Source organism: Symphalangus syndactylus, chromosome 8 (genome assembly GCF_028878055.3).
Source record: "Symphalangus syndactylus isolate Jambi chromosome 8, NHGRI_mSymSyn1-v2.1_pri, whole genome shotgun sequence".
In the NCBI taxonomy this organism is placed as follows: Eukaryota; Metazoa; Chordata; class Mammalia; order Primates; family Hylobatidae; genus Symphalangus; species Symphalangus syndactylus.
The window spans coordinates 110,168,616-110,191,218 of record NC_072430.2 but is presented as its reverse complement, the minus strand read 5'-3'; the positions used below and the strand labels follow the sequence as shown (position 1 = coordinate 110,191,218).

At 47.3% G+C, this 22,603-nt stretch overlaps 1 protein-coding gene across 11 annotated transcripts in view; it reads right to left on the bottom strand.

The window, feature by feature from the left end:
- NRP2 (neuropilin 2) overlaps positions 1-20,223 on the bottom strand; it is a 115,610-nt gene extending 95,387 nt beyond the window's left edge. For 4 of the 11 annotated variants that reach the window (XM_063645013.1, XM_063645015.1, XM_063645016.1 and 1 more), the window contains exons 1-2: positions 17,050-19,172; positions 4,866-5,043 (exon numbers count right to left, since the gene is read on the bottom strand). In XM_063645013.1, coding sequence (XP_063501083.1) covers positions 4,866-5,043; positions 17,050-17,500 — 629 coding nt within the window. In that variant the 5' untranslated portion in view covers positions 17,501-19,172. Of the gene's footprint in view, positions 1-4,865; positions 5,044-17,049; positions 19,173-19,198 lie in introns of those variants that run through there. The other 7 variants (XM_063645019.1, XM_063645018.1, XM_055290340.2 and 4 more) reach the window with 7 other exon arrangements.
- Between the last annotated feature and the right edge of the window lie 2,380 nt (positions 20,224-22,603).

Genomic DNA, 22,603 nt, shown 5'->3' with positions numbered 1-22,603 from the left:
CCCCTCTGGCTGTAAATAAACACAAGAGCACCTTGTTTATCTAGGACACTTAGAGGCAAACATCCAAAACCTTGAATATGCAGAATACGAGGGTGTGGGGGAGCCTAAAAGAAAAGATTATGAGCAGCTACACTGATGTTGAGAACTCCATCCTCTGTTGCTCTTACGCTTTGTCACTTTGGGATCACTCCCCAGTCCTAACTCTGCTGCAAGCTTGGCTGGCTGAAGCCAACTGGAAATGCTGGCCTTGGGATTGCACTGGCTTGGGCAAAGCTTAGGTCCCATAACTCAAACTTCCCAAGAGACAACAAGGGCTCCTGAAGCAAAATTGATAACCCAATAAAAAAGCAAAGACAAGTCAGAAGGGGAAGGCTATAGGAGACAGGCATACTCGTAATAGGATGTGTGAAAGCAGGAGGATTGATAGAAAGTCCCAAACTGTCCCCTGACAAAGTCCAATGATGCTAACACAGTTGCTAACTTATTGGGCACCTACATAAAAAGGCAGAGCAATCTTGCAAAATATTTATTATTATGACAGCTTTGCAGATGAGGAAACTGAGGCCTGGGAAGTTTACAAGGTCAATAAAAATTCAAATCTTAATCTGCCTGTTCCAATTATGGCAATACTGGCTGCTGTCACAAAAGTGAAGCTTAGAATTAGAAGCCTGAATCATTGAGAAAAAGTTGACTCCTCTCAATGTAGGTTTTAAAAAGATAGGGAAGGGCAGCACATGATTTAGAATGTTCTTTATTAGAAATCCTTTTAAAAAGAACTCTTGGAACTCTTTAAAGTTCTTTTTTAAGAACTTTAAAGGTGGATATTTCAGTATCTGGACACTTCACCTAAACGGAATGTCATTCTTCAATGATACGTGGTAAATGAGATATTGCTGTGCTGAACATAGCACATACAATCATTTATGTAGACTTCCTTGAGGTTTTTAGCCTAAGAAATGTTCTTTCATTTCTTGCTAGTGGGTTTTGCACTTTCTGAGACCCATTGAGATACCCATCTAGAAATTACCAATTTTTTTTTTTTTTTTTTTTGAGATAGAGTCTCACTCTTTCACCCAGGCTGGAGTGCAGTGGCACAATCTCAGCTCACTGCAGCCTCTGCCTCCCAGGTTCAAGTGATTCTCCTGCCTCAGCCTCCAGAGTAGCTGGGATTACAGGTGCGCACCACCAAGCCTGGCTAATTTTTTTTGTATTTTTAGTAGAGACGGGGTTTCACCATGTTGACCAGGCTGGTCTCGAACTCCTGACCTCAGGTGACCTGCCTGCCTCGGCCTCCCAAAGTGCTGGGATTACAGGTAGAAATTACCAATGCTTAAAAGGACCCAGCCTCTTGGTTTTGGTTTTATTTGGTTGAGCCTCTGGGATGGGGTGGGTGCTGGGGCTGTTTGAGAACTCCTGAACAAGCTGTGTGTTATATGCAGGTGGGTGTTTTAAAAATACATACATTTTAAATTTTAGAAATGGAAAAAAACACTCAACTTTGTGTATGGGTTTCTAAAACCATAACATTCAGTCTGTTGGCTGATGACTCAAGCGAAAGGCCTCTGTCTGCCCGGAGCAGCAACATCCTAGCATCCTCCACTCCACAGGGAATAAAGTGGCTTCTCTCTGTTTGCCCAGACGGTCCGTAGTCTCACCCTTTTGTCCTTTGGCCGCAGGAGTCCAGCAGTACCACAGTGGCCTCTGGTTTCTGCCCACAGCTTCTATACAGGCCCCAAAACAGCCTGTGGGTGCCCAGGATTTGCATTTCTGCAAGTGACTGGAGGGAGGAGTCAAGGGAAGTTCACCAGAGATGGTGGCCTTGGATTGCACTGAGTCAGGCAGAGCTGCGGCTTGTGAGTGAAATTTTCCAAGCAGACAGCAAGCTTCGATGGAACAAAGTTAACAAGCAACGGTTAGGGGAAAAGGTCTATCTGGGGTTTACTCAGCAACCGTCTCAACCTTTGGGATGTAGAGTTCAAGGTATACAGGGAGCCAAGGGCCCAGGGGCCACAGCCCAGGATAAATTCTTTCATATCAGGGCCCTGTTTCCAGGCCTCGGGGCAATCTTTGCAGTTAACCCTGCACGTAGGAAGAACCCGGGCAAACACGAGGTTGGGCGTGCTGACCACTGCTCTGTCTCCACAGCTGAGCTGGCTGCTTCTCCTGACTTTCTTGCTCAGTTCCCCTTTTTGCTGGGGCATTGCTGCTGTGCTCTGTGATAGGAAGACCAGCCCAGGCAGTTTTCTTTTGAGAATTATCCACCTTATGGGCCTGCAGAGCCAAATCCAATTTGAAGCATGCACCCAAAATAAAAAGAGAAAGCAGGCTAATTTCCTTGGAGAGTGAGTGCTTTCCAAACCCAGGAGCTCCCTTGGAACGAAAATGCAGTATGGAAGAGAGAGGGAGAGCCGGAACAAGACAGAACTTCCAGGACTTCAATTAGATTAATTGTTCCTTTCACAAGAAAGTGAAACAAGGCAGTGGGGAGGGGAAGCCCATTTATTGCAAATGCAAATGGCCAGGGGAAATGTCAAAAATACCTTGAAGAGTGAGAGGCTGAGAAAACCAGATGTGTCTTTCTAAATACAAAAATTAATGAAAGAGAGAAAGAGAGAGAAATGGGGAGTGGGGGAGAAATGGGGGGAGGAACAGAGAATTAATGACAAGGTTAAGTGGATGAGGCTTAATCCCAACAGAGCCTCTCTGACAGTTTGGCACTGGGAGAAACAGACCCCAGAAAGATTTTTTTCTGACCTCCTTCACTTTTTAGGTTCAACCCAGACACATGAGGTCATGGAATGGGGAGAAAAACAGGAAGTGATTTAGTGAGGATGATAAGCCAGAAGATAACCCTGTAAATCGCTGGCTTCCCCTACTCCACCTCCAGCAAGGGGCAATGCCTTCTTCTTCCCCTTGTCAGAGGCTCTGGCAACCTTCAGTTCTCCCCATCTCTGGGACTGAGTCCTGTCCCTGGAAGGGGTACCCTGCAGCCCAAAGTCAGGGCAGGAGCGTGTTTTTCTGGCCTTTCGTCCTTCCCAACATGTTTTAAGCCATGCTTACTAGCTTCTAAGTTTTTCCTTCCAAAAGCCATGCTTTCTCCCTCTGCCACTATGAATACACATAGGATGACCTCTTGGCAATTTCCCTGGGAGATTTGCTGGCATAAGCATAACAGAATTTGGCCCTTAGTAGAGAGAGGTGCTTAGTCAAATTTCTCTGAGCTCAGACCCAGGCTGTCTCTGTATATTATGCCTCCGTTTGTGCCAACCTTCTGCAGTCCAGCCAGAGGAATCAGAGCCCAAAACACCTTATAAAGAAGCTCTTCTAACAGAAATGTTTGATAAAGTTCACTGTCAGGGAATCAGAAGGCTTGGGATGCAGAGCAAATGTATCCAGGGTACTCAAGTAACTTAGACAAAGAGGAACTGGTGAGTTTCTCTGTCATCCGTTGAGTCAAGAGTGGATCTGGGATTAGAAACTTCATCTTATGACTCTTCCGTCACATGAGGCATTCATCCGGGAAACCCTTTGGTTTTCAACAAAGACTACCTCTTGTTATGAGAAAACCATTATGTAGGTGCAAATTAGTCCTAGGGGGATAATAATGACATCAATTCACTGAGCCTAACAGTCTAGCACTAGTTAAAGAGGGGCCTTGTTTCTTCCATGAGGAAGTGCTGGCCCAGACCTGGCCTGTAGGAGTTTTGCCTTCTCCTTGGTACCTGTCCTGCCAGCTGGCCCCTTTATTAATTTTTCAGTATTTGCAATTCCTTGCTTAATAGCAAGGAAGGCTTAGACATTTATTAATCACATGGGAGCACTGAATACTTATCAGAGTAACAGCATGCTGCAGGCGCTCATTTGGGGCAGAATATGACTGTTGGCACATTCTTTTCTGCACAAAAACTCTCGCTTTATTTCCAACGAGAAAAGACTTTAAGATGGAGCTCAGTAGACAGCTTACAGCACATCTGCATTCTAGACATGCTGCCTGCTTCCCACCCTTAACTTTGAGGGACCTCGGTGGTAACATGGCATTTCTAAAGTACTCCCAAGCGTCTAAATGTCCACTTGGGAGTTCCTAAGCCACACGTTTCCAGGGTGGCAGAACCAATGTTGTAGGACCAGCTGAGTCACCTTGGGTGACTGACCTAACCTCTCTGTGCTTCCGTTTTCTCTCTTTTGCAAAATGGAGATCATAATGGCACTAACTTCCCAGGGCCCACTGTGCAAAGTAAATGGATTAATATTTGTAATGCAATTAGAAGAGTGTTTGTTAAATCCATGACACTGAGACTCTAACTTGTGTAGCACAGCTATCAAGAACCAATATGAATCTTAGAACTACTTAGATTTTTTTTTTTCACCCTTTTCTTTTCTATAAGGGAACCAGTTACCACTATATAAGGTAACAGGCTGGTCCTGCATGGCTGGATGTGGGGGAAGTCTCCACTTGGGGATACAGCTACTATCTTATTAAGGAAGCGGGTGGGCTTTATACATGTAGCAGCTGTGGAAATGGGGAGATGTCCAAGTGCAAGGTAACCCAAAGTCAAGAGGTGGAGTTTTGTAGTCCAGCCCCTGCCACCACAGGGGAATTCTCCTCCACTACCGGCTTTTGGAGGTAGGGTAATATTCTCTACTTTTCACTCAAGAAGGCTCTTTCCACCATACTGTGGGATCAGCCACACCTTTATTTCCCTGGCAAAGGAATGCCCCTTGAGGTTTTCCTCTGGGGCCAGGATCCACCACTGGTTAGCAGCAGGTCTTGGGGTGAGGGGTGATAGAAGTGACAAGAGCAGGGGTGGGGGCAGAGCGTGTGCATCTCACGGATGGGATACACAGTGGGACAGGACGGTGCTTACTTGCAGTCGTGCTTCTCGATTTCAAAGTGAGGGTTGAAGTTGAGGACAATCTTCTGGTTGGGTTCGGGGGCGTAAACAATCCACTCGCAGTTCTGGTGGGAGGGGTAGTCCTGGGGGTAACCGGGAGAGGTGATATAGCCAGCATCTTTGGAATTCAAACGACCTCCACACGGTGGGTCTGAAAGAGAAATCAACAACCCAAAGAACTTCAAATATGTTACAGCGTTCTTCCCCCCACACTCCCTCCTTCTCTTCTGTACCAGTGTCTGATTAAAACTATTTTACAGACCTTTTATGGCAGTCCAGAAGACTAACCTACTTACTCATTCGGTGGAAGAGATTATTCCAGCTCATCCCTCCCCCCTACCCACCCGACTATACACACACACACACACAGATGAAAGTATTCCAGAACATGGCCATAAATATTCTCAATTACATGGTCTGTGATTAAAAAAACAAGAGGACTGCAAACTCAACATGCCTCCCTGCCTTTCCTGCCTCCCCTCCTTGGCCCATCTTCCTCTCCTCATTCAACCTCCCATCTCTATCTTTATCTCATAAATCCTTCATTTTATTTGGTGTCTCCCAGCCCAGCCCAGGCAGCCAGCAGTCAGGGATCTGGGAACTGACAATGGTGGTTTTGTGGTGCCGACCCACAAGCGAGCCTGGTAACAATTACATGTGGTGCAGAGGAAGCACTTTCAGCTTTGGGCCAGAACAGGCCCTGGAGGGTGATTGCAGCCTTTTTACATTTTTTTTTAAGAAAAAAAATGCAAAACCCCCAAACATTTAATTCCACATATACCGCAAATTTGATTTATTATTTCATTATACACCGAATGGAAAAATCTGTATTAGAGAATCTACTGGCTCTAGCCTTGGAATTTCGACAAAGGTGCTTTGAGTTGAATGAACATCTGTTTCTTCTGCGCTGTCTGCCCACTGTCCCTCCTGCCTGGTCACCACCACCAGAGTGTGCTGCTGCTTTGTCCAGCCATAACTGGCCGTTTGCAGGAAGAGCTGGCTCCCTGTACCCGCAGTGCCTGGCTGGAGGCAAACAGCTTCATGTGGCCCAGGAGGGAAGGGAGCCACCTTCAAAGGCTCCAAAGGTGGGTGATGACATTTGAGGAATCTCATCTATTCGGGAGTAAAGTTCCGCAATCCCCAGCAGGGATTCTTGGGAAATAGGGAGCTTTGCTTAAATACCACGGTAGAACAGAAGCTGGGAAGGCACATGAGACATGGAAATATTCAGAAGCCTCTCGGAGACCTTCCTGAGATGTGTGTGTCTCTTAGCATCAATCACGATTTAATATCGCCATCTGCATGGAGCAGCATGGGCCCGTGAATTATGTATTACGACTCAGCAGTCGCCCTCCAGGATGGGTCTTTCTCCTGTGTTCACTCTTTGAGGGAACAGGTCATGCATTTTTTAACTCTACAGGTGCACTTTACTATTCCCCATGTCTGTTGGCATTACTATCTCCCAGACCTCTGCTTTAGACTACCGGCCTGACAGGCTTTAAATGCATAAAAGATGGGCACGCTGCACACGGGTGGTTGGGACACAAATCCACACAAGTAGCCTTTTCGGCATCAAGCCTCCACAAGCTCAAACTGTGCCGTATTGAACTGCCCAGAATGGAATGAATTCAGGTCCATTTCCTACTGGGTGGAAAACAAAAGCAGCCATTTCCTCAGGCTGGTACGCAGCATATCATCTTCTTACCTAATGACCCTGCACCCACCCCAACCCATGAGGACAATGAGCTCATCCCTCCCACCCAGACCACATGAGGCCAGCCACGAGGCCCAGTTCCTCTGCAGCCAATACCCACAGGCTTTCCAGGTGCCCACACCACTCCCCCATGCTGGGAACCCAATGTCATCTAGCCAGCCAAATTGAGGCCCGTTGGTCCTGGCTTATGCATATGAAATAGGGTGGAGTGGTCCTCTGAGACAAGGCAGAGGTGTAAGGACATAGATCACCAGCTGCTCTTACTCAACTAGCAGAAGGGGGAATTTTCTACCGGGTCCAGCTCCTCCGCCAGCTATTTTGCAGAAAACTGCAGCCCTGCCACCAACTCACCCCAAACCACACTTTTTTGCCTTGGAATTCATCAGAGGAAACCTGAGCTGAGCTCCTGTTTAGTAACTGTTATGGTTTCCACATACTCTCCACTCTCCCCACCCACACTCTCTCCCTCCCTTCCCCATCCCTTCCTCTACTTCTCTCCAATTACTCTTGAAAGGGGAACTTTTCTCCCTCAATTCCCCACACCCCAGGTTTAAGCTTTTAGTAATTAGACCTGGCACACAGATCAGCAATAAAGACAGGAAACTTCTTCACAGGAAGGTTTAATTTCTCATCTACAGCAGAAACGATCATTTCTCCACTACCAAAAAAAAAAAAAAAAAAATTAAACTATATATATCCCATAGCCGATAGTCTGTACTGTCTGCTGTTAAACTAAAAGAAAAAGGAGTCATTCATTTCTTTTTTTCTATCCTTTCTTTACCTGAAGAAAATCAAGGCCCTTATTGAAGTATCAGAGAACTCATTAGAACATCTGCTTCAGTTGTGTGTGGTTAACCTTTTCAATACTCACAAATTTATAAATTCACATTCTTGTTTGGCTTGCATTCACACTCAGAAACACACACAAACATAGATATTGAACATACTTCAAGTACATATACGTATCAGTAATTCACACTTTAGTCCTATATACACGTTCACACCTTCTCATAAAATATCACACATCACTTGCACAAACATATATCCACAAAGATAAATACTAGAATTTCTGTTTTTATTTTTCTTGGAGAGAACAGAATTCTTGAAACATATCAGTAAAAATTGTAAAGAAAACACACTTAATCATTCTACATCTCCTCTTGATAACTGATCTTTCCTTTCTAGGGTTGGGGACACATCATTTCTTAAATACAAACATGTCCCAGTAGAAATCAGCTAAAATTTCTTCTGAAGAGCTATACCATCCATTACTTTGTAGGTCTTTATTGTGTTCCACAATGAACTTTATACATGGTTGCTGTCTTGTTTCAGAGGAGTCAAGCTAAGCCAAAGGAGAGTTGAACTCCAGGGCAAAACCCTTAAGGCCAATCTCCATATACGGAGGGGAAATTGACCCTGTTTAAGCTACTGAGCCCGTTCAGTGAGTTGACAAAAGACTTCATTCTGCAACTATTTCGTGAATACCTTTCACCTGGGGCAAATTCATCATCCGAAGAGAGATAGCAAAACCCAGGCTTGGACTGTTAGAGCATTTTCTCCTACATCTGGGAGGGAAGCCTGCAGGATGAGCCAGGTCAGGTCTGAGAAAGGCCCAAGGCTGAGAGGAATAAAGTGACATCTCCAGATGTAATTGGAAATAGAACACTAAGTTCTGAAGTCACCAAGTTCTGATTTTCCTCCTATAATGACTACTTAGGTGTTTTTATTTGAAATGTAAAATATCAGATTGTTTTAAACTCTTTCTGTCTTGCTCTTTTTCTCCTTCTTAAGTATTGTTGTTTTGCTGGTAGCCTAAGTACCATCTGCCACTGCCTAGGGGTAACATAGCCCTGAAAAGGCCAAGGGATGTTGTACCCCTTCACTTAGGAACCCACCTTCCTACAGAACCCAATCACTTTCCTTGCGAATATTTAATTTTTCAGAAGTATTAAGAATGGGAAAAGAAGATCTCTTAGAAATCTGGTCTGCCTTCTAGAAAAATGTAGTTGGCATTGTTTTAAAGGAACACTGTATAACCTGAACTTGACAATAATATTTGCTAAATACTGAAGCCTGACTGTAGTGAACAATCTGATTACTATAGCTTACTTCACGACACCTTGGTAAAAGACCAATCAGATCCCTCGCTTTAGCTGAACTGAAGGAAAAAGTCCTTGGCAAAACCAGGGAAACTTGGCCATTGGCTGAATGTGGGATTAGAGGGCCCAGTTGTTGTAAAAGGTGAGTCTGGGGTGATGGGACTGGGTTACCAGGAGAGGGATGGATTGACATTAGCAGAAAGATGGGAGATGGCACCCAGCTCTTAACTCACTCAATTTGACTTTTCTAGGGCTCAGCTTCACAAACTGTAATTCAATGAATGGACTGAATTAGGTGTGTAGATTTCAAATTTATTTGTTTTTTTGAAGTACCTTTTTTTTTTCTTGAACAAAACTCTACCTAGACCTCCCATGTACAAAGAAAACAAAAGGGAGCTCTTCTTGGATGCTGGGAGGGAGGTGGCCAGAAGCAGCATAGTGTCCAGGCCTCCTAGTTCTTGCCGTCAGCTCAGAAGGGCTTCTCCGCAAGTCCACCGGGGCTTCCTGGAACATGGTTTGAAACCCCCTAAATGGGGCATCTCGATTCCCTGTTACTTTAACATGCTATGGAAAAGAGAAAGAGCAGATGACTAGGAGACATCTATTTCCTATGTATACCTGAGGGCACTTAGTGGAGAAAAGCAATCGGTCTCATTTCCTCTGAAAATAATACACTTTATCTACTTTATAATTTATTTCTTATCTACAGCATCATCCCACCCTGTCCCTATTTCCACAGCATTGTTTTCATTTAATTATTGGTAGCAAGGCAAAGAAGAAACTCTTTGCTCTACTTAAAAAGAAAGGAGGTTGTCACCTTGCCGCTTACTCCACCAGGAAGTTTATTAGAAATAGCACTGGCAGGATTTAAAAGCCTAGTAATCAAGTCTAGCCTCACCACTAGCAAGCTGTGTGACCTTGGGTAAGCCAGTAGACAACTCTGAGCCTTTGTTTTCTCATCTATAGAATGAGAGGGGTGATTCTAAAGGTCAGTTCCAGTGCTAAAATCCAAAGCCCATATAATGAGGTCAGGAATAGATCTTATAACCCATACATTGAGCCAAAAATTCAAAAGATTCTCTACCCTCCTAGACAATAAGACATTTATTCAAGGTGCTACCCCTGTTCTATCTGCTTGGTAAGCCTGAAACAAAACTGCAGGATTCTTCAGAAAACATGTCTGTCTTGCATTATGGGGAGTTCAAATGTCTCCTTTAATCACATCAGGTCTACTAACACGAGTTTCTTTTTGTAACTGAGTCTGTGGCTGCATATTTATAAATATTATGGATACACAGTTCTGTGTGTGAGCATGTCAACAACAGTGATGCATGAAAAGAAAAACCAAAAGGAGTTTCTTCAAATCCCTCACCCAGATCATCTAAGTCGTTGGCTCAGGGTTTTAACCAAATTTTGCTCACCAACCCGGGATAAGCTGCGTTTTAAGAATTATTTCTGTGAGCTGAGGCTGGATTTTGTTTTATTCAAAGCAACTTCAGCCTGTCACAAGACAGTCTCATAAAATCTGTATCTTGGCTTAAGCTGGGAAGAAATGAGCCAATCCATCAGCCCAGGAATGTGGCTGTTTGACCACTTCCTAAGGCAACTGGGAAGGGATGCAATCTACTCAATTTATGGAGACTGGTGGCAGTGAATGATGCACTCCTGAAGGCACAGCAAATGGAAATCCTTCTGAACTTTTGCAGTGATAAAGTTCAAAATCTGAATAAAAGGGCCGTCTAGGAGGGAAGGAGAGAGGGAAGCAGAGAGCAGGAGAGGAAGCCAGCATATGAGTTTGGAAATGAATAAAGAACAAAGCAAATCCCCTCTCTTAAAACACCTCCAATGAATTCACTTAGGAGAGAACTGGAAATTGGGTCTGGAAATGGGGCCTTTAGAACATCTCTCCCCTCAATCTAGATTCTAAAAATGAAGCCTCATTTAATTGGTAAAATGTAAGTTTGATGCGATTACCTCTCCTGACCTCGAATCATGCCACCTGTGGTAACCTTGTTATTTGTCATCTTATATCATAAACAAATGCAATTCCAATAGGGCAGCCGATATAATGTCATTAGTTTATATTTATGTCCGCTCTTTTCCAGCCCTCATTGCAAATGCAATTTTGATGCCATTGATGAGAGATCTGGGATTACAATTCCTGACCATTTTAGGAGACATTTGGGGAAGGAAACAGAAGAATAATTTTGAGGTCTCTCCAAAAACCAAAGGAGAAAAAAAGGTAATATAATATTGTCTTCATTTATTTTGATTAACTGAAGCTTATGTTGAAACATCAATGGCTCCCCATTGGTTAGCAAGTGAAACCCAAACCTCTTTGCCTAGCAATTTGGGCCTTGAATTGAGCCCAAGCTATTATTTCTAATCTTGTTTGCAATTATTTCCCACCATACATTCTAAACTGCAGCTTCTGAGTGTTCCCCAAACCAACCCAGCATCCATTTCTCTACTCACACCTTCCCCTTCCCCTGGTATGCCCTTCCCTGCTCTAAATCCCACCTACCCTCTCACTCCAGGCCTCTGCCCTTTCTCTTCTCCCATACTGGGAGTGGTCTTTCTCCTCTGTGCATCTGACAGGCTGAAGCTCTTTAGCATCTTCTGAGATGTGTGAGAGTTCTGGAGGGCCTCATCCAGTCTACTGAGCCACCAGCAACTTGAGGTCATGACTCCTTGCTGATCCATCTGTGGCAAGCCTTACAGGATCAAACCAGAGCCTTTCCCAAGTCAGACTCATCGAGATTTGGTGAATTAACCAATTAAGAAGTGACCAAAGGAACATCGAAAGTATCACTAGATAGGACAGACTCAGAGTTCTATCAGAAATTATTCTGCGGCCACAGTTACTGCCCTTCCTTCCCCACCCCCAGCTGTTATTAAGTGCAAATGTGTCTTAGTGGTGAATTGAGAGTTTGAATAACTTGTCTGGGATAATAATACCTAGTCACAAGTAGGTCAAGGTAGAGTTAGTGTGAACTATGTCTGCTAGAACACCCTATAGCAGATAATAATGATAAAGTTCAAAGCACATTGATATTTTATTTTATTTTATTTTATTTTATTTTATTTTATTTTATTTTTTTGAGATGGAGTCTCACTCTGTCGCCCAGGCTAGAGTGCAGTGGCACAATCTTGGCTCTCTGCAACCTCCGCCTCCCAGGTTCAAGTGATTTTCCTGCCTTAGCCTCCCGAGTAGCTGGGATTACAGGCGCCCACCTCCATACCCAGCTATTTTGTGTGTGTGTGTGTGTGTGTGTGTGTGTGCGTGTGTGTGTATTTTTAGCAGGGATGGGATCTTGGATGTTGGCCAGGCTGGTCTCGAACTCCTGACCTCAGGTGATCTGCCCACCTCCTCCTCCCAAAGTGCGGTGGATGAGCCACCACGCTCGGCCATTTTAATTTTAATATTAGTAAAATTAATTTATCTCAGGGGTTTTGTCCCCTTCACTCCAACCCCCACACTTCCAAAGGCAACTTTAAATATTGGTTATCTCTACCACCAGGAAGATGCTGACTATTACTTCATCACTAAGCCATTTGTTGGTATTGGATTTTCTTGTGCTTGGTTTCAGCCCACCTCTCTTTACTCAACCCCTCCTTGTTTTCCTTTCTTTAGCCCCTAGAATGCCTTTGGGGCACATCTGTTTTATATTTTCCCCTGTATCCAAACAATTATTATTAGCATTTGGTCTAGTAATTTGCAATTCCCATTATCTTCTCTGCTGAAAGACTCTCCAGAACTGGTTACTGGTTATCACAGGATCTGTGGAGGCGGGAGCAGGGTACCACGGCCACGTGCACTCAGCTGGCCAGCAGCCTCGTGCACTCTGCGCTACCGAGAGCTTCTCTTTTGTTACTCCCAGCCCCTCCTTTTTTTTCTGGGTTAGATAATGACTCCTTTATGAAGACCCAGAGGGAAATGGGATTATTAAGAGTCTTGCTGGGTAAAAGCTATTTTGTCTTTATGATGACTTTTTTGAGTTCAGCTGCTGAAGGGCCTTAGTGCCAGAGTAGAAGTTATTACACATTCGGGAGAGCGCCTTAAACACAATGTTCCCTGCTGAGCACACTCTCAGTGTTGAAGGATGGAAGGGGAGGAAAAGGAAAGGAAATGAGAGATTAAAAAGAAAATAGGAGGTAAGAATACTGAAAACAGAAGAAGAAGGAGGAAAAAAATGCAAGGGAGACATAAATCTAAGATAAGAACCCAGCAGAGAATATTCTCTGAAGAAGAGCGTGGCGAGAGATAATATGGTGCTTACAAAACACAGAGGTTTGGTGGTGGAAGAACTGAGAATAAGAATTATTTTTAAATTCTCATAAAAATCAACTTACCACAATGGTTATAGTGTGCTCTCTATGATCACGAGATTCCATTAACCCCACTGAAACAGTTTTAAAGATTCAGTGACTTCAGAATCGGCTTCATATGTGCCAAACAGTATTCTACATAATCTGACATAGCCTAACAACCCTATGAAGTAGGTATTGTTACCAAACACATTTACAGACAAGGAAACTGAGGCACAGAGACTAAGTATCTGATCACACAGGATACTTGGATCACGGAGCCAGCAAGTGGCTGAGCTAGATTCTAAACCCAGGCAGTCTAGTTCCCGTGTTTCAGAAGGTGGGAAGGCCAGGGATGATCCCCACAAAACTTCTCAGTGGCAAACCTACTTGGTAGCATTTAGGAAAAGACAAACATTTTGCCTGTTTGAAAACCCCCTTTTCTCTGCCTGTGCCAGTACTCTGTCTGTGTGAACAATGAGAGATGTGTTTGAGGCTGGGGTGTGAGTGGGCTGGAAGCACTTAACACCTTCTCCACTCCCTGTACACACAGGCACTCAGCTCCTTGTCATCCTGGCCCTCTTTCCTGTGTTCTGGAAACCCTAGGCATGGGGCCGGGGAGGAGGGGTGATGGATATAGGACGTTCAGGTCTGAAACCATGTATCACAACATTGAAGGGTTTTTTTGTTTTTTTGTTTTGTTTTGTTTTTTGCCAACTCCTATTTCTCTCCTTTCTTCTCAATCCTACTCTTCTCTATCCTAAATGCCACATTGTTATTGTTCTACTGGATAGGAGTAGCATTTTCAGAAATGGGGGATTTATTTTTATAGCACAGCTGGTCTGCCAAAGGTCACATAATTTGGCAATGTTCCCAGTGGTTAAAAATTAATTTCTCCTTATTAATACAACCAAGGTCCCAGAGGATCGGAGCTCAGCCTTATCTAAACTTGACAGCTTCCTAAACCTTTAGAAGATGCTTTCTCCTGGAGGGCCAGCCATGATACAAGGCCACTGTGTCCTGGAATCCAACTCCGCTGAATCCTGTTAGGCAATGAAACCATTAAGCCTTTGGCCATTGCTCATCAAGGCAGATAAAGCTTTGAAAAATACTGTAGGATCTCCAGGACAAACTTCTGCAGCATCTTCCAGAAATGGGTTAATTAAAAAACAAAAACCAGCAAATAGCCAAGTCCTTACCCGGAAGGAACAGTACAAAGACTAACTTCTCGTGACCAATATACTTATCTGCCACTCAAGGAAGGTACCTCAAAGATTATCCAGTTGCAAATGATGGTCAGATAATAAAATATCTCAAATATGTTAATAACACTACAAGCCATTGCCCAGATGTCACTTTTCAAGTCCTTTCTTGTCAGTTCAAGAAATTAAAAAGATATTCTGCTTTTGCTCTATCTTTTAAAAAAGGAAGATCTCAGCTCAAGTTCCTAAAGTCTTTCCAAACTGGACCTTTGGAGAATATATTTGGAAACCTCTTTACCTGGCTCTTGAATTCTGTCAACTCAGAATTGTCTTACACTCAGGTCACCCTGAGTCAGTTCATTTTCTTGATTGCTTTAAGGAAGACTTGAGTGAAATGAAAAACACCAGGGTCCCCAGAATCATCTGGTCCCTGGTGTCTCTCCTCATTGACCCCAGACCCCTCCCTCACTGTTATTTGTATTTGTGCCTCACTGCATATGAATTGGCATTTGGATTCCTAGCTTTTTCTATGCCTGGAAGATAGGAACTGGCCTTTCTGCTGCAGAATGTGGACTTGATACATTCAACAGCAGGGGATCAGAGCCATTTGGTAGACAGCAGGAGTCCTGTCTGGGTAGCCTGGGTTCCAGTCACTGCAGCCTTCCAGTCTTTCATTTTGCCAGTTGAGTGCTCCGTGGCTTAATGTCTGAGGGCTCTATGGGATGACATAAAACTCCAAACCTGATGTGCGCTCGCGCATTCACAATTCTACCAGGCACCACTTGGACAAGTAGGGGCCCGCCCGGGGCCCTTTGGGGAGTGCTCCTCTTGCCACTGTCTTGCACTGCGTGCTCTGCTGGCAACTGGCCACAGCTTCCCTACCTCCGGGAGCTGATCACGGGGGAAATGTTTACTGGGCACCCATTTAATGTGGGCATGAGACCAATCCCTAGAGCCTAGAGCAGGCCGTCTGCGTAAAATCTAGGAGTTTACAGTTTACTTGCAAATTATTATGCTCGCCAATGGCCATCTCACATTTTGGGGAGACAGGCTAAAAGAAACACTTCAAACCCTTATCCGGCGCCTAGACCGTCATTGCTTCTCTTTCAGGATTTGTTTGAACCCAGACCTGTCTCCCACAGCCAATTTACACCTCTTATCTGATCATCCAGTCCAGACGGAAGGGTGAATTGACCGAGAATCTGCGCGTGTCCATGGTAATGGCGTTAAAACCCAAGCATAGATCAAAGCTCTCCAGACGAGGAGGGGAGGGGTAGATGGTTATGGGGTCTGGGTTCTTTTGGCCCCAAGCGATGTGTCCCGGAGGTGGGGACATTAGGGTTGGGAGTTGCCACCATTCGAAGAAACCCATTGTCAGGACTTGAATGGTTTTCTGGGCAAAACCCAGTCCCCCGCAGATCATGATTAACTCTAGCAAAGGGGACGTTCGTAGTGGGCGCTGATCGGGAATGGCTAGCGCCAGGGGGCTCTCCTCTCTGTCTGAAACCGAAAGGAAAGGAAGTGGAGGGAGGGGAGCCGAGCAGGGCGCACACGCCAATAAACCTGAGCGTGGATCTCCTACCCTTCAGAAGAAATTCAGCCGGAGCCGCAGAAACCGCAACGCATATGGGCCAGATCCCCTAAAACTTGGTCCGGAAAGCTGATTCCCGACGGTTCCCCAACCCAGATGATTCCCAGAGGGGCGAGAAGTCCTTTCCAAATCCCTCCCCCACCTCCAAACGCTAGGGCTACCGGCGCCCGCCACCCAGCCGCTGGACGCCTGCGACCCGGTGGGAAAGACCCGGTGAGAAAGACCCGCAGCGCGGCCAGCCCGAGTCGAAGGGCGGGGGTAGCCCTTTAATCACAGCGCGCCTTGCCTCCATTAACTTGTGTTGATATTAAAAAGAAATCAATCAGTGAAAACGAAGCATCGGCCGTGAATATTTCTTTTTCTCACGTGGAAAAGCAAAGAGCGAGGCGGCTGGGGAGGGGAGGCGGGAACCCGCCGGCGACTGCAGGCAGAGGCTTCTCCGGAGACCGGAGCTGCAGCCGAGACCTAACTTTCCGGCGTCGGGCAGCGTTGAGGAAATGCCGCAGGCTTTCCCCTGGGGGTGTCCTTAGGAGGAGGAGGAGGAGAGCACAAGCATGGAGTAGTTGGAGACGGCCAACTTCGCGGAGGCTTCAGCCTCGGTTTTGCTTTCGCTGGGAATATTTTTGCTTAATAGAATGTTTATGGATCGCTGGGCTCTGTTTCTGCTGCGTAGCCCAAACAAATCGATGCGGCGTTAGAGACGGCGCTGGGGGGCGGGGAAGGGGAGGGAGGGCTAGGAGGAGAGCTGAGGGGCTATCACGTCCCCACCACGTGGATGGCCGCGCGCCGCGTGCTCTTCACCTGTTCCTGCGCACCGGCGGGCGCTGGGCGCGCCGCGCTTCTAGAGGCTGTGCAAGTTGCGCGCATTCCTGCGGCTCAAGCTGGCTGCTTCCCGCCTCTCTCCGCCCTCCTCTCCGAAATCCCACCCCAGTTTCCTATCACCCAGTTGGGCCAGCGCTTGGATTCCCAAGCCAGCCGGCCTCGGCCTCCCGCCACTCAAAGCCGTCTCTCTAGGGGTCGCGGCGAGCCTGCCGCGCAGAGCGGAGCGCAGGGGACTGGCGGGGGCGCCCGGGGCAGGGAGGGAGACAGGCTAGCGGCTGCACTGCGGTCTGGCGAGGCGGCGCAGTGAGGAGAGGGGCAGCCTGGTGCGCGTCGCCCATGCGGCCTCCCAGCCACGCGCCAGCCCAAGGTGCCGCGCGCCGCGGCCGCCGTGTTATTCGCTCAATTGCTCCCCCGCGCGCACCTTCTGCCCCATCTTGCTCCTTCCCAGAATTGGTTCTTGTCGCCGGCGGCGGCGGCTGAACCAGGCTCCCCTCCCGGCCGGCGCACACCGGGTGAGTCAGAGGTGTAGCTTGGCCTCGCCCTGGCCACCCGCTGCCGGCTGCCCGGGTGCCAGTGCGTTGCTCCGCCTGAAAGTCTGAGCAGCTCACGGCTTGAGATTGCATTTTGGGGAGCTGGAGGTCCTTGGAAGGTCCCAGCTTCGAATCCCACCCTGAGATCCCACCCTGGGTCCGAGGTTGCCCCGAACTCCGCGCCTCTGGGCTTCTCTGGAAGTGACGCAGCACTGTTGGGATGGGAGGGGGTTCTGCAGAGAGCGCGGGAGGCAGGTGGCAGAGCGGGAGTGGGTCCAAGCGGGTGTCGCGCACACACGTACATACACTCCAAGCAGCGCTCGGGGACAGATGTGCGAACATCTGGGGTAGGAGATGGCCCCTGAGTCTTCACGACCCCTCCCGCTCCGCACAGCACACGGAACCTGAAGTTGCATGTGTGTGCGCGCCAGTGTGAGTGCCAGTGTGTGCGCGCTCGCGCGCTGGGGCCTACCGGAGTCCGTGTCTGAATACATAATATACTGTGGGCATTCTCACGGCGCGCGCGCGCGTGCACACACGCACACAGCGAATCACACAAACATACATAATTTACGCAGCATCTAGGTCTGTGAGAGGTAATTTAATTCCGCTTCAAGCTGGGAATTTAGACATAAGGCAAGAGGGAACGGGGGAGGCCCAGAAAACCTCCCCAAGTGGGACCCCCACCCATCCCTTTGGTAGGATTTGCAGCTGCCCTGAAGACCACTTATGGCAAAGAAAGAGCTGCAAACGTGCGGATCTGGGTGGCAAAGGCATTTCTGAATTTTCTTCCCCCCTCAAATAAATGCCCAAGCTTAAAGTGGTGTGTGTGCTGGGTGGGGGGCGTGAGGAGAAGGAAGGGTGACAGTACCAGATGCAAGGCTAGGACCCACTAGCTGATGTTCTGGGGATGCCCAGGAGGCTGCAGAGTTAGCCCTACCACTGCCGCCATCACCTTGCAAGTGCCTTGGGTGAGGGCACTTCAGGAAGGCTTTTTCGCCTTTCTTTCGCCCATTTCCTCCATAGATGGCTTCTCCATCTCCAATCACCTGTAGCAGCTGCTAAGAGTTTTGCTGTTAGATTCCAGACACTGTTCTCAGTGGGGTAGAGAGGCTCACTCTAGAGAGTGGTCCCAGAAGGAAGCACAAACCCCACTGCATTCCCCATGGATTCCCCTTTCCAGAGCATACCCCTTGCCGCTCCCCACAAATGCGGTCCCCAGACTGTTCTGGGCCTCGAAATGCTTATCTCCACAGCAGCCTGTCCACACACCCTTTTTGGCAGTGGTTGAGAACAAATTCCACTCAAAAGTTTCTAACCACTTCACAAGAGTGAGAGACCTTCGAGGGCCTGCAATTTGTTTTAGCTAATAGTAATTTCTAAAAGAACATATGATTTACTTTCCCAGACAACACATGGATGAAGAGAGAAGAGACCAACCGTCTTGGTTGCCAGCAGCGCCCAACCCCAAGCCCCTATCTCAGCCACAAGCCAACTTGCTCCACCAGCCTGAACCTTATGATTCTGAGGCATAACCAGCCATTCTCCAAAGCATCTACAGCATCTGAAAACCAAAACTAAACTCTTGTCTTTCCCAAGCCCTTCAGTTAACATTGCTTAATGTGGCTAAGTGGAGGGAATGCAAATGATTTATATTTCACTGGCTAGTTGGAGAAACTCAAGGGAGATGTGTTCTGCTTCAAGACAGGGAAAAAAAATTCCCCAAAACTGTAATGCAAAGGCTTTGTTGTATTTTTAAACCTTTGATTCAGTCCATATGTGACATCTGAACACCGCCAAATTCTGTTTCAAAACACACACGCACACACACACACACACACACACACTCCTAGCAGGAGAGGAAAGTTGGGTTTTAGCAGCCGTGGTGGTGTAGGAAGGGCCGTCTGGGATCTCTCTTTAAATGATTGAGTACTGAGGGAGCCTTCTTCTGTGCCGTTCTGCGTGGCCTTCCTGCTTTAGCGGTCGCTTTTAAAGGCGAAACCATGTTGCAATAAATAGAAAAAACTTTCAGTGGCTTACCTGGTTGACCTCTCACTTGGTGTCTTGAAAAGTAGAGGGCTAAGAAAACCCAGTTGAGAGGAAACATATCCATTTTGGAGAAGGTGGCTCTCTCCAGAGCTGGGTTCGTAGGTTTCTTGTTTAAATCTTTGTGTTTTTCTCTCTCTTATTTTCTTCCTTACAACGTCTTATGCAGAGGTTTCTAATGGTCAGCGTTTCCCTCCTGAGTCCTGGTGGCTTGTCTTCACCTTTATTCTTGCTGGAATTTCCACCTCACCAGGAGGAGAGTAGCTCCTGAAATCAGCAAAGCCGGGAAGAGAACACGGTTTTCCTCTCAAAAACAAAACGCATATATGTTCTCTCCAGTTCCTCAAAGTGTCATTTCCTTTATCCTACAATATCACGAGTATTTCCCGAAAGCCAAGCGTAACAATAATGATAATAATAATAATTAAAGCCAAGACTTGCCTTGGGCATCACACGGCCCCCAGGCAGCTGTGTGATCTCAGAGGCGTAAACTGACACATCCCGCGGCACCCTTGACGGACACGCGGGCGGAGGCAGCCGCCGCCGGACAGCCCGAGTGGAAGGCGGCCGCCCTGCTCTTGTCCTCGCCGGGTTCCCCCGGCGGGAGCCTCCCCCAACGGCTACACCCGCTTGGCCAGCCTCTCGAGGGGAGTCTGAGGAAGGAAGCTGCTGCGGCTGTTGCTGCTGCTGGTGCGGCGGCGGCGGCGGCGGCTGGGATCGCCTGGGAGCGAGCGAGCCCCTCTCCGAGTTCGCTGCGCCCGCCCTCACCTCCACCTCGCCGAGTGTCTGCGCGGCTGAGGATGTGCTGGTGGCCGGCTGCAGGCTGGTGCCTCGCTCGCGATCTCTGCCTCCCCTCCGGCTCCCCACTGCCTTTTCAGGCCGAGCAGCATGTGGATGTCAGAGCCGCGGCAGAGCTATCCGATTACGCGCCGGCTCAGGGCCCGCCCCTTCTGTGTTCCTGATTAAAGAGGCAGCCGCGGAGACGCGCGGCGCAGAGCCCTGTGCCGCGGCACCCAGCTCGGGCGGGGCGGCGGCGGCTTCTCTCCGGCCGCCGCAGGATCGAAGTTAAGGCGGCGCCCACCCCACCGCCCCTCGCCCGCCCCGCATCTCCCGATCGCCCCCGCGCACCTCCGCGCCGGGCCGCCGGTGCGTAACGCCCTGGGGAAGAAGCGCCCCCAGGGCGGGCGCACTGCCCTTGGCCGTGTCGCCCCCACCCGAGGGAGACCTGGGGAGGGGGGGGAAGGGGGGAAAAGCCTTGTTTCCCCTAAATTCCACGACTCCGATGCCACACACGCAGAACCCAACACAATGCCACGCGCAATGGTGTTACAAGAGGAGTTGGGTGGCGTACGGTGTTTGGGGTAGCGAGCCGGTCGGCAGCTCAGCCATGCGTTCGAACAGGCAGCGGTGCGTGGCAGCAACACACACCGTCAGCCCGGTCTGAATAAAACCCCAAACACTCGCTACGTTTACTACTCAGATCCTTTGTTATGTCCCAAACATGCTCTGCTCCTCTCTGGGTTAGGATTTCGTTACCCCTGCGCCTTTAACTTGTAACTATCCTAAAAAGAGGAAAGACTTTCTTCAGCGAAGAATTTCTTCAGGTAATTAAATTGGATTCCATCAAGTTCCCCTGAAAAAGTATAGATGCTTGAAGGCGTCTCATCCAAATGCTACTGTAACTACGTCTATTCACATTTTCCCCCATGGAAACGTGGTCACAAAGCCCAGAGAAAGAAAACATCATTATGCCAACTATTTTTAAATGGAGGCGTGAAAACTGTTTAGAGGGAACTGCAAGCTAACAGTTGGGGAAACACTTGTATCTTTGTTTCTGAGAATGGCTTTGTGGATTCCAAACTGTCTTGCTTCACCAGACACCTATTACTACATTATCATAAAAACTCCGACCGAAACAGCCTAAATTACACCCTGCACATGTACACCTTTTATGCCACAAAAGAGGTATATGAAAAATAAGAAAATTCAGAAAGATGTTTACAGATTAAGATTTTTTTTAATTAAGAAAGTAAAATTTTCTGTAGATTAAGAAAAATACAGTTTCGGTGACAAGAAACACACACCTGACTACCCATTTTCTTCTTGGCTTGTAGTTGTGGATTCTTCTGGGTGGTTTCCCTCCTTATCTGGACTTGCCCATTAGCTTTGTTTATCACTTTTAGTGTTTGAAAAATCTGTAACTCCCACTTAACTGTTATTTACACTGAGATAACCAAAACAAAATTGAATCAGAAGTGATTTGCAAATAGTTGAGCCAAGCTGTGTTGGGGGGTGGGGTGGGATTTTAGAGTGGAAACCCACAGGCTGAGTATCACACTGTTAATCTCAGATGCCTGGTTGGGAAAGGCACAGAACAGAGGCCTCTGAGTTCTTCCAGGGAGCATGTCTCCTGGCTAGCCTAAATGCTACCTTACATTCCCTCTTTGCCTCCTTCCTTCCTCTTCCTCCCTCCTTTCCTTCCTTCTTCCTTCCTTTCTAGGCTTGAGAACACATCTATATTATTAAAAACTCCAGATTTACATTTCTCCTCTTTAAAGCTCAATTGTAAAGAATGACTCCAAGCCTTAAATATTTAACAAAATAAAAGAGCAGTTTGGATTATTAACCTTAAGCAGAGATCCCGGTTTATGTCATTCCCAAGATGCTAATCTAAGGACAAAGAACACTATCTGTAGTGACAGTCCCTGAATAGAGAGGGCCATTTAGTATCACCTCTCCCCACCACTCACCAGGCATGCCAAACCATTTTAGCCAGTGCCCAATGTGGGAGACTCCTGTTTCTGAGAATAATGTAGCCAGGGTTTAGGTGAAGGGCACTGTGAAAGGGGAAAAGAAGAGAGAAAAAGTAAACCTAAGCCCACTGGAGAACCATAAGAATGACAACCCTGGACTTCTGGTCTTGGGGTCTCAGGGATGAAGGTCCCCATTAGGCTGCTTCCAGATTACAGAAAAGTCAGAATCAGTTTTGTTCCTGGACCTGGTTGCCCACACTATAACTTTTCATTTTTCAGCGGTGTCCTACGGGGGACCCTCACTTACTTCCTGGGAGTCCCCTGTACCAGGGCTGCAAGACTTCCCACTCCCCTTGAGTGAAGGCCTCATTTCCTGCAGTTGGACAGAGAGTGAGTCTCAGGTTTCCATCCCTGGGGACTCAAGCGGCCAGACCATTTTTTAATCCTCTAGGGGGCAGCACTCAATAAACAATGGTAACACCACCTAGGGTCACACTTCTGGTGGTGCTTTTAATTCCAAGGAGTTCAAAGTCCTTTATCAGACTAGAGAAGATTTAGAGTGAGGCCGATCTCTCCCCAGCCTTCTCTGAACAAGACCCCATCGGCCCAGGGAGGGCTTAGAATTGTTTTAACCTAAGACTTCCAA